Consider the following 12,087-nt stretch of genomic DNA (forward strand, 5'->3'; position numbering starts at 1 on the left):
ATTAGTGTTTGTGTCAAGTAGAACCGTTGGGAAGACTTGGGGAAAGTCTTGTTGAACTTGCTGTAAAAAACAAAAACTTCAGCGCTCACGAGAACTACTGTCATTTTTTATTTTAAGAGTGATATTTAGATAAATTCCTCATGTCACCAACGTATCTATAATTTTTGATTGATCCATGCTATATTATCTACTGTTTTGGACTATATTGGGCTTTATTTTCCACTTTTATATTATTTTTGGGACTAACTTATTAACCGGAGGCCCAGCCCAGAATTGCTGTTTTTTTGCCTATTTCAGTGTTTCGGATAAATGGAATATCAAACGGAGTCCAAACGGAATAAAATCTTCGGGAACGTGATTTTCTCACCGAACATGATCCAGGAGACTTGGACCCTGCTCCAAGGAACAAAAGAGGCGGTCACGAGGGTGGGGGGAGCCCCCCCTAGGGCGTGCCCCCTGCCTCGTGGGCCCCTCGTTGCTCCTCCGACGTACTTCTTCCTCCTATATATACACACGTACCCCCAAACGATCAGAACAGGAGCCAAAAACCTAATTCCACCACCGCAACTTTCTGTATCCACGAGATCCCATCTTGGGGCCTATTCCGGAGCTCCGCCGGAAGAGGGCCGTCATCACGGAGGGCTTCTACATCATCATAGCCTCTCCGATGAAGTGTGAGTAGTTTACCTCAGACCTTCGGGTCCATAGTTAGTAGCTAGATGGCTTCTTCTCTCTCTTTGAATCTCAATACGAAGTTCTCCCCCTCTCTTGTGGAGATCTATTTGATGTAATCTTCTTTTTGCGGTGTGTTTGTTCAGACCGATGAATTGTGGGTTTATGATCAAGTCTATCTATGAATAATATTTGAATCTTCTCTGAATTCTTTTATGTATGATTGGTTATCTTTGCAAGTCTCTTCGAATTATCTGTTTGGTTTGGCCAACTAGATTGGTAGTTCTTGCCATGGGAGAAGTGCTTAGCTTTGGGTTCGATCTTGTGGTGTCCTTACCCAGTGACAGAAGGGGCAGCAAGGCACGTATTGTATCGTTGCCATCGAGGATAACAAGATGGGGTTTATTTCATATTGCATGAATTTATCTCTCTACATCATGTCATCTTGCTTAAGGCGTTACTCTGTTTTTAACTTAATACTCTAGATGCATGCTGGATAGCGGTCGATGAGTGGAGTAATAGTAGTAGACGCAGAATCGTTTCGATCTACTTGTCACGGACGTGATGCCTATATACATGATCATGCCTAGATATTCTCATAACTATGCTCAATTCTGTCAATTGCTCAACAATAATTTGTTCACCCACCGTAGAATACTTATGCTCTTGAGAGAAGCCACTAGTGAAACCTATGGCCCCCGGGTCTATTCTCATCATATCAATCTCCATCACTTTAATCTTGCTTTGCTTTTTTACTCTTCCTTTACTTTTTACTTTGCATCTTTATACCAAAAATACCAAAAATATTATATCTATCAGATCTCACTCTCGTAAGTGACCGTGAAGGGCTTGACAACCCCTAATCGCGTTGGTTGCGAGTAGCTATCGCTTTGTGCAGGTATGAGGGAGTTGAGCGTGGGCTCCTGTAACACCCTCGATGCGACTATAGCTCCCACGTGTCGAGGCACGACTTAGAGATATAATCGCATTGAAGGCATATGTCGCAAGTTAGGCAATCTTCACAACATCCCATGTAATATGATAATAAAAAGGGAGATAACATAGTTGGCTTACACTCGCCACGTCAATCAAGTACATAAATAACATTACATCATCCATACACTCAAGGCCCGACTACGGTGCCAAAATAAAAGAGAACCCAACATGCGACAACGGTCCCAATCACCCCCAACTGGGCACCACTACTAATCATCGGGAAAGGAAACATAGTATCGTTGATAGTCTTCGTTGAACTCCCACTTGAGCTCATACGCGTTTCCTGGAGTGGAATCAACGGGCCCTGCATCTGGTGTAATAGCAATCTGTGAGCCACGGGGACTCAGCAATCTCGCACCCTCGCGATCAAGACTATTTAAGCTTATAGGTAAGGCAAGGTAAATATAAGGAGCTGCAGCAAGCGACTAGCGAGTATGGTGGCTAACTTATTCGCAAAAGAGAGCGAGAAGAGGAGGCAAAGCGCGAGCGAGAAACTAGAGAGCAACCTGCGCAAACATTACTCCAACACCGTGTCCACTTCCCGGACTCCGTCGAGAAGAGGCCATCACGGCAACACACTCAGTTGATTCATTTTAATTAATTAAGGTTCAAGTTATCTATAACCGGACATTGACAAATTCCCATCTGCCCATAACCGCGGGCACGGCTTTCGAAAGTTCAATCCCTGCAGGGGAGTCCCAACTTAGCCCATGACAAGCTCTCACGGTCAACGAAGGAATAGACCTCCTCCCAAGACGTTCCGATCAGACTCAGTATCTCGGTAACTCAAGACACTTCGACAGGTTAAAACAAGACCAGCAACACCACCCGAATGTGCCGACAAATCCCGATAGAAGCTACACATATCTCGTTCTCAGGGCACACTCAGATGAGACTAGCTACGAGTAAAACCAACCCTCAAGTTTCCCCGAGGTGGCCCCGCAGGCAGCTCAGTTCGGACCAACACTCAGAGGGAGCACTGGCCCGGGGGGGGGGGGTTTAAAATAAGATGACCCTTGGGCTCCGGTAACCCAAGGGAAAAAGAGGCTAGGTGGCGAATGGTAAAAGCAAGGTTGGGCATTGCTGGAAAAGCTTTAATCAAGGCGAACTATCAAGGGGTTCCCATTATAACCCAACCGCATAAGGAACAAAATCCGGGAACATAACACCGATATGACGGAAACTAGGGAGGCAAGAGTGGAACAAAACACTAGGCGAGAGGCCGAGCCTTCCACCCTTTACCAAGTATATATGTTCATTAAGATAACATGCAATATAATGATATCCCAACAAGTAAATAAAAGATGTTCCAATAAGGAACGGCCTCCAATCTTCACCTGCAACTAGCAACGCTATAAGAGGGGCTGAGCAAAGCGGTAACATAGCCAATCAACGGTTTGCTAGGACAATGGTGGGTTAGAGGTTTGACATGGCAATTTGGGAGGCTTGCAAGCAAGTGGTAGGCATCGTAGCAATGGCATAGCAAAAGAGCGAGCAAACTAGCATAGCAAAGATAGTAGTGATTTCGAGGGTATGATCATCTTGCCTGCACAGCTGTCAGAGTTGACTGGATCCTCAAAAGCAAACTCAACGGGCTCCTCGTTAGCGAACTCGTCTCCCGGCTCTACCCAAACAAGACAAACAGCAACAAGGATACAATCAACCACGTGCAAGACCAAGCAATATGATGAAATGATGATATGCTATGCGGGATGCGATGCGGGATGCAAAATGCAAGATATGACAGGAAATGCATGAACCTGGCCTCAACTTGGAATTCCAAGTGTGCCACTGGAAAGATGAGATGAAATCGCTTGAAAACGATATAAAGAACGCCGGAATCGGAGTTACTGTTTGGAATGGCAAGCGTTTCAAAAATGACACCGATCTGCGATTTACAGCAAGTAGACACCTAAATGCAATGAGATGAACATGCTACAGCACCCAAACATGACAACAAAATACATGCAGGGATGCACACAAGATGCTTAACAACAGTCTAGCACTGAGCTATGGACAATTCATCCATTAGAAGATTCAAACAAGCATGGCAAAAACGCAAACGGTAAACAGATCTCAGACTTAGTGAAATTAACACTTGTCTGGAATTTCAGATCATTAGCCCTCTTCGGAGCAACAAAACAACATGCTACAGGACCTGAACATGACAAAGAAAGACATGGCATGGAGCTACTCAACAAGCTTAACAAAAGTCCCTTAGTGACCTTGAGCCGAAAGGGATCACAAAATATAATAACAAGCACACGAACATAGCAAAAACATAATCAGTTTCAGACAGAGAAAAACTGGGACATGCTGAAACATAACTCACGAAGGCATGTTTACGAGCTCGATGCACTCACCACGGTGCAAGTCATGGCAAGACAAGCATACACCCATAAAGAAGGCACAAAATACAAGCTAGACATGGCAAGAAAAATGGCATAGCATGCACGGATCAACTACAATAACATCGGCAAAATCGCAAACAAGTTGACGATCTGCCCAGATTCGCAACGAAGCAAAAGTAGAGCTCGATTGACTCAAGCTAGGGTGCTCCATAATTGCAAACAAAGCCATGGATGGATAGAGCACTACAATATTAACAAAACTCCCTTACTGATCATCCTCAAAAGAGGCACGGATCACTAGGAAACAACAAGAACATATGGCATCATGAGATAAACAATCCCAGGACTTAGTGAAATCACTAAGTCCCTGAAAACAGAACTAGCAAGTGCACCACTTTGCAAGCTTGCACAAGTCACCACAAACATCCTAAAAATACATGGGTTTCACCTCTGGATAGATGACAAAACCCTTAACAAAACATATGAAGAACTCACGGGCATAGCATGCACACTTTAATCATGGCAAAAATGACAAAAGTGCCAAACGGAGTAACAGATTTGACAATTAACTCAAGTAGCCCTCTCCTAACAGCATTTCGGGCATCAGGATGAACTCGAATGAAAATGATGCAATGGAATGAAATGATGTACTCTCTGAGATGAACATTTTGATATGCTATATGCATGAATCGGAGCTATGAATGCAAAATTACGGGGCCTCGAACAGAGCAACTTGGATCAGGAATTCTGGGACTTAGACGAAATTTATACCCTGTGCAGAAAGTCAACGGGACGAGGATATCCCGGGACGGAGGGATCCGGGCGGCGCGGGGCTGCGTTTGGATGAGATCCCGGTGGATCTCGTCCCGATCCACTGGACCTCACCGGAGAGGACGACGGCGGCCGGAGGGAGGTCGTCGGCGAGCTCGGCGAGCGTCGGATCCGGCGGGGCTCGGGCCTCCCGCGGCCGGATCTCGCGTGGCGGCGGAGGGCGCGGCGAGGGAGGCGGTTGGCGGCGCCGGAGCAAGGCGGGCGGCAGGAGACGACGCGGGGAGCGCGGCGGGGTCGCCGGCGAGGTGGCGGCCGCCGGCGAGGTGGCTCGAGGCGGCGGGAGGAAGGAGACGGCGGCGCGCGCGGGCGAGCGCCTCGGCCCGGGCGGGAGCGGTGGAGGGCCCGACCTGGGCCTCCGCGGGCCGGCGGCGGGGACGGCAGGTGCAGCCAATGGGGCGGCGACACGTGGCGGCGGCTGGCGGTGGCGGACACGTCCGGCCCGAATCGGACGTGTCCGTCGGCAGGAGGTGCAGTTTTAGGGTTTCGGGGAGGAAGAAGATCCGAAAACGGAGGGGTCTATTTATAGGCATAGAGGGAGCTAGGAGAGTCCAAATGAGGTGCGGTTTTCGGCCACGCAATCATGATCGAACGCTCTAGGACATGGAGCAGAGTTAGGTGGGTTTTGGGCCAAATTGGAGGGGTGTTGGGCTGCAACACACACGAGGCCTTTTCGGTCCCTCGGTTAACCGTTGGAGTATCAAACGAAGTCCAAATGGTATGAAACTTGACAGGCGGTCTACCGGTAGTAAACCAAGGCCGCTTGGCAAGTCCCGGTCCAATCCGGAAATGTTTAATCCCCACACACGAAAGAAAGATAGAAATGGCCACCGGAGGAGAACGAAGCACCGGAATGCAAAACGGACAACGGGGAAAATGCTCGAATGCATGAGATGAACACGTATGCAAATGCAATGCACATGATGACATGATATGAGATGCATGACAACGAAAACAACACACGGAGACAAGGACCCGAACCCGAGGAAATAAATATAACTTAACGCCGGAAACGACAAGAGTTGGAGTACAAATAGGGAAAGTTACATCCGGGGTGTTACAGCTCCTACTGGATTGATACCTTGGTTCTCAAAAACTGAGGGAAATACTTACGCTACTATGATGCATCATCCCTTCCTGTTCGGGGAAAACCAACGCAAGCTCAAGACGTAGCAGCCACTAGTGAAACCTATGGCCCCCGGGTCTCTTTCTCATCATATCAATCTCCAGCACTTTATTATTGCTTTGCTTTTACTTTATTTACTTTGCATCTCTATACCAAAAATACCAAAAATATTATTTATCATCTCTATCAGATCTCACTTTCGTAAGTGACCGTGAAGGGATTGACAACTCCTAAGTGCGTTGGTTGCGTTGAGCTATTGTTTTTGTGTAGGTACGAGGGACTCGAGCGTAGCCCCCTACTGGATTGATACCTTGGTTCTCAAAAACTGAGGGAAATACTTACGCTACTTTGCTGCATCATCCCTTCCTCTTCGGGGAAATCCAACGCAGTGCTCAAGAGGTAGCACCTAGGGTGCCCCATGCCCCCGTATATAAAGGAGGAAGGGGGAGGCCGGCCAGCCCTCATGGGGCGCGCCCCCAAGTAGGATTCCTACTAGGAATAGGAATCCTATTCCTAGTAGGTTTTCAACAAGGGAAGAGAGGGGGAAGGAAGGAGAGGGAGAGAGGGAGAAGGAAAGGGAGGGGGGCGCTGTCGTGGATCTAAGACTGACAATAGAATGGGGGGTAAGTATGAGGAGGCAAGATCCTAGCTATGGAGGAGTTGTACGCATGAGTTTACGAGTTCAGGCCCTTCTCAGAGGAAGTAACAACCCTATGTCTCGGTGCCCTGAGGCGGTCGACTGGATTATATGTGTGTGTGTGAGTTTACAAAAAGATGTGAACCCTTGTCCCAGAGGAGGGGGTGGCTTATATAGAGTGCGCCAGGACCCCAGCCCCCCTCCGTTACACAGGGTTCAATGCTCATAAAGGAAAGGCGTTACTGGTAACGTCTACAGTAAAGTGTCATAAATGCTCATAATGCTATGGTTTAAGTCCTGACCGTTGCAGAGTGGAGGGTTCCTCATCTTCTGGTGGTCGAGTGTCTTCAAGGTGGTCGAGTGAGCGCATCTCCATGGTCGAGTGGATGATGGTTTCTCTTCGACTGCTTCTGATTCTTTGTAGAGATGTCCTTGGGGAGAGTATGTTGGACTGGTCCATGACCCTACCCTAGGTACATAGCTTCATCATTAGCCCCCGAATGGATCAGGGTTTGAGTGAGGAAGGGGTTGAGAACACTTCCGACCCACTCTTTGTGCTATGAATATGCCTTGTCCTGGAACAATGAGTTGAGGTGACGACGTCGACTCCTTTCTCAATCGCCTTGGTCCATTCTTGGTTGTTGTCGAGTGAAATTTCATGGTAAAATTCCGAATGATGATGTAGAGGTTGTTTGTCTTCAGTCTGACAGGTTGTTCTGCTCTCCGCGGATCTCGCGGGATTCGAATTTTGGGAAGTGCGCCAGACGGGGGGAACCGAAGTTATCGGTACGGATTAGGCAAGTCTCCTCAATCCCCGCGCCACCTTTTTCGCCACGTACTGCGTGCGCGACTGTTGCGGGATTTGTTTAGATCGCTTGGGTCCACCAGTCAGCCACTCGGTGAAAGGCCTTATAAAAGGTCCCGGGCCAGGCCTCTGCTCCGCGTGCTCCCATTCTCTCTTCTCTTTCCCCCGATCTCTCCACCACTCTCTCTTTTGCTTCGTCGCCGGACCTCTGTTCGAGCTCGACCCGTCACCATGGGGAAGGAGAAGACGGCGGCGCTGGAACGCGCGAAAAAAGCGACCGCGAAGGCGAAGGGCAAGCGGAGTAGCCGGGGCGGATCCTCGTCGAGGTCCGGCCTCCCGGCGGGTTGGATCCAGGGCGACTGGATTCGCTCGGCGATCACGCAGGACGACCTCGACGACCTGGTATAGGGGGGATTGATCCCTCACAAGTCGGCTCGGCTCCCGGGGGACGAAACCGAGCCGCAGCCTAGAGAGGGTGAGTGTGTCCTCCTCGCAACCCACATAGATCGCGGATTCTCACTGCCTCCCCACCCTTTCTTCTGGGGTTTTTTGAACTTCTTTGGGGCTCAGCTCCACCATTTCACTCCGAACACCATAGTCTATCTGACCGCTTTCGTGTCCATGTGCGAAAACTTCTTGGACTGTCGATCGCACTGGGGGCTTTTCAAACACATCTTCACTTGCCGTTCCCAGTCGGTCAAAAAGGCCAAGTCGAGTGACGAGAGGATGCGGGTGATCCAGATGTGCGATGGTCTGGGGATCCAGATGAGGAGCAAGAGTACTTTCCCGGCCATGATCCTTCCTGACTCGGTCCAGGGCTGGCAGTCGACTTGGTTCTACTGCAAGGATCAGCCAACCCCTGGCCAGTCGACTGGACTTCCTCCTTTCTCCTTGGCTCGAGTGGAGAAGCCTGCTCCCCTGAAGGTAGTTCCAGAAGAGAAGGCGCAGGTCAAGGTGCTGGTTGAACGGGTCATCTAGCTTGTCTGCGACGGAGTGACCAGGATGGATCTACTGGAGGTCTTTCTCGGTCAACGCATCCAACCTCTTCAGGCGCGCGATCATCCGATGTGGATGTACTCTGGGCTCGAGGATACCACTCGGATCCACCCGGAGGAGGTCAACGAGGATATCTTGGAGAACTGGTTGAGGGGAATCACTGGCAACAAAGACAACCCTCGGGGGTCCAGGAGGGTGATTCCATTCGACAACTCGCACCAGCCGGAGCAGGTATATTTCTGTTTTATCAAGTATCTTTCCGATTCACCATGTGATGTCCCGTTTGTGGTCGACTGAATTTCCTTTGATTATTATCCTTTCAGGCCCTCATTGAAATGTACTTGATGCCCAACGGAGTGCAGGACCGAGGCGCTAAGGAAGAAGGGAGCGGGGGCGAGAGCGGTGAGGAGCATTCGGAAGCCGAGGAGGACGAGGAGAACGAGGAATCGACTGATGAGGAAGAAGTCGACTCGCCTCCTCGCAGGGAGAGGAGGTCCAAGCACACTCATGACCCGGCAAGCGCTTCGGACTTGGTGGCTGCGCTAATCGGGTAGTCCTCGAAGCGCCCCAGGACGTCTTCCCCGACGCCGACTGAGAAGGCTCCAAAGCAATCTAAGGTCGCGCCGCCCCCAGCGCCGAAAGTGCCGAAAGCCATCTCCTCCAAACTGCCAAAAGCTTTGCCCAGGATCAAAGTGACCATTCCTACTATCTCCGGGTAACCATCTGACTTGTCCTTCATGTGGATTCGATTAACTGGGTGTAACCGATTGAATGCGGGCCTTTGCAGTGCTGCTACGTCAGGGACCTCTTCATACCAGTACCGGGAGGAGGAAATGAAGGATGCGGTAACCTCTAACCCAGGTATGAACTCTTGTGATTTCGATTCTTGATCCTTTTAGGGTCGAGTGGTTCACTTGGGGTCGAATGTTCTGTCTTGCAGCTCCACCCAACATCATTGATCTTCTGCAAGACGACGAAGATGTGGCTCCTAAGCCTAGGAAGAGCAAGAAGGTAACAGCTGGCAGGGTGGCTCGGTAAGAACCAACTGCAACGCCTCCCGTCCGTCAAGCTGAAGACACGGGCAGGGCCACTGTGACGTTCGCTGCACCCTTGCCGAGTGGGCATCCCACGCGGTCGACCGCGCCTGTGGTTCCTTCAACTATCCAACTCCACACCATGGAGCTTCAAGCAACCGCACCTAGGTCATCTGCACACTTTTTCACCAGCTACCCCATCCCAGACAACCAGTCGGAAGCGGCTACGGAAGCCATCCGACAAGCTGATATGATGATGGAGCGGGTGAAGATAGTGCACGAGAGCAGTCAGGCTGCCTACGACGCTAGTGCCTCCCTTCGGGCCAATGTCCAGGTGAGTAGACTTTCCGACTGTTTTTGTTCTCGAAAAATCTTCTTCTGCACAATCTCCTGTTGTTCGCGTTGAATTAGAGCACCTACTGGGTGTCGCTGTCGTTTTTGGTAGTTTCGCTCTTCCACTCGATCTGGGCGAGTGGGACCAGAACTGGTGGGGGCACGCTAAGTGCACCCACTGGGTGTAGTCCCCGAGATCGCGGTCGACTGCTGGCAGTTGACTGTGGTCTGAGTTCTTCTTTCTTGACGGCGCAATTGTTCAATTGTTCTTTTCTTTTCTTTTTTTTGCACTCGACTCCGGCGGGCCGGTTGAGTCGGATCAGAACCGGTGGGGGCACGCCAAGTGCACCCACTAGGTGTAGTCCCCGAGACTGCGGTCGACTGCTGGCAGTCGAGTGGGGTCTGAACAGCTTGTTGCCCACTTCTTTAGGTTTTATTCACTAGGAAATGAACTGCCTTCGAACCTATCGATTGATTTGTCTCTTGCCTCCTGCAGAAGTCTTGTACTCTTATCTCCAAGTTTGTCGAACTCGAAGAGAAGCAGAGGAAACTCAACTTAGACTTGGAATTGGCTCAGCAAAATCTGAAAAAAGCTCAAGACGAGGCCGCTGGTATGGAAGGTAACTGATTGCCGACTGAATTTCAATATATCTCTTTGATCTCTTCTTTGATTCGATTACTTCTTTTGCAGAGAAAATGAAGTTGGCTCTAGACAAGAAGGACTTGGACCTCGCCGCCGCACAAAAAGCAGCCCAAGACAAAACCGCCCTCGCAGACAAGAAGCTTGCTTCAATCGGAACGCTTGAAGGAGAGGTGAATAAACTGAAATCTTGTCTTAATGAAGCTAACCGCGAAGTGACCAGCCTGAAGAAGGACAAGGTCGTCCTGAACAAAAAGTTGGAGTCTGCGATCCGCAAGAGGAATGACATAGAAGCTTATCTAAGGACCCTCGCCAAGAAGCTTTATCTCGCGCTGGAAGGTATTTCTTTTAATCCGACTGTGTTGATGCTTGCAATCGGATTTTGCTCGGTTGATGAATTGACTTTTGGCTGCAGAACTCTGCCAAGACTTCGACGAAGAAACTGGAAGGGTCGAGACGGGTCTGGACCCTATCGCTTCCCCAGTATGCGACGAAACTGCGATGAACGTGCTCCGACTGGAGTCCCGTATCACCAGCGCCACAAGCTACCTCGCACGCCTGAAGGAGGTTGTCTCTCGAATCGACTCGACGCTTTGGCCAGGGGCGACGCTTCAGAATGATCTGGAATCTCTGATGACTCGACTGAACGAGATCCCTGACCGAGTGCAAGAATGGAAGAAATCCTCCGCCCGGTGTGGTGCTGATGTGGCGCTGTCCCTGGTGCGAGTCCATTGCAAGGAGGCTCGTGAAGACAAGCTGGCTGCGATCAAAGTCGCTAACACCAAAAAGCACGACTTCCAGTCCTTCATGGAGACTTTCATTGCTGCCGCCACTCAGATCGCTGATGGGATCGATCTGGACTCATTCGTGGAGCCTGCTAGCCCTCCTCCGGCTGAGTGAACAATCTTATGAAACTTGGATACACTTTAAATTTGCCTCGGAATGCCGAGTGGTTTCTGTAACCATTAAACTCCTTCGGGCTTGGTGCCCGAGTACTTTTGATTTGCTGCTAGGAACTTTTTTAGGATTTATCTGAATTTGGTTTATCTCCGAATGTGCTTGTGTTTGCCTTCGGATGGACTTTGCTTGCTGCACCTCGTCGTCCTTGCGGATAGGGATGGAGCGAACGTTGTATTTGTGCCGCAGCTCCAAAGGAGAAGGTTGCAGTCGACCTGCACCTCGTCGTCCTTGCGGATAAGGATGGAGCGGATGTTGTATTTGTGTCGCAGCTCCGAAGGAGAAGGTTGCGTCGACCTGCACCTCATCGTCCTTGCGGATAGGGATGGAGCACGTGAGTGAAGCCGCTTTTGCCGGTTCTCAGCGGTCCAACCATATCCAGTCCCCAAACAGCGAAGGGCCAGACGAGGGGGATGGTCTTCAGGGCTGACGCTGGCTTGTGAGACATATCGGAGTAAAATTGACAGCCTTCACATCTGTCGACTATATCTTTCGCCATCTCATTTGCTCGTGGCCAATAGAAACCAGCTCGGTATGCTTTAGCCACGATGGCCTGAGAGGACGCATGGTGACCACAGGTCCCCGAGTGGATGTCATTGAGGATCATTCGACCTTCTTCTCGTGTTATGCACTTCTGACCGACTCCAGTCACACTTTCTCTGAACAGCTGCCCTCTTATCACAGTAAAAGCTTTGGATCGACGGACGATCTG

The 12,087-nt window shown here is 50.1% G+C and overlaps 1 protein-coding gene across 1 annotated transcript; it reads left to right on the forward strand.

The window, feature by feature from the left end:
• Positions 1 to 10,474: 10,474 nt before the first annotated feature.
• Positions 10,475 to 11,318, forward strand: LOC147984348 (uncharacterized). The gene is made up of 2 exons (XM_087539745.1): positions 10,475 to 10,757; positions 10,834 to 11,318. Exons 1-2 carry the CDS (start codon positions 10,475 to 10,477, stop codon positions 11,316 to 11,318), a joined length of 768 nt encoding a protein of 255 aa, XP_087395871.1.
• The last annotated feature ends 769 nt before the right edge of the window (positions 11,319 to 12,087 follow it).

The sequence above is a fragment of the Triticum urartu genome, chromosome 2A, assembly GCF_056163025.1.
Source record: "Triticum urartu cultivar PI428250 chromosome 2A, HENAU_Tu73, whole genome shotgun sequence".
NCBI lineage: Eukaryota > Viridiplantae > Streptophyta > Magnoliopsida > Poales > Poaceae > Triticum > Triticum urartu.

Excerpts from the sequence above, each read along its gene's own strand:
- LOC147984348 (XM_087539745.1), top strand. The coding sequence starts at position 10,475 with ATGAAGTTGGCTCTAGACAAGAAGGACTTGGACCTCGCCGCCGCACAA. Across the intron at positions 10,758-10,833 it reads GCTTTATCTCGCGCTGGAAG|AACTCTGCCAAGACTTCGAC; the intron begins GTATTTCTTTTA and ends TTTTGGCTGCAG.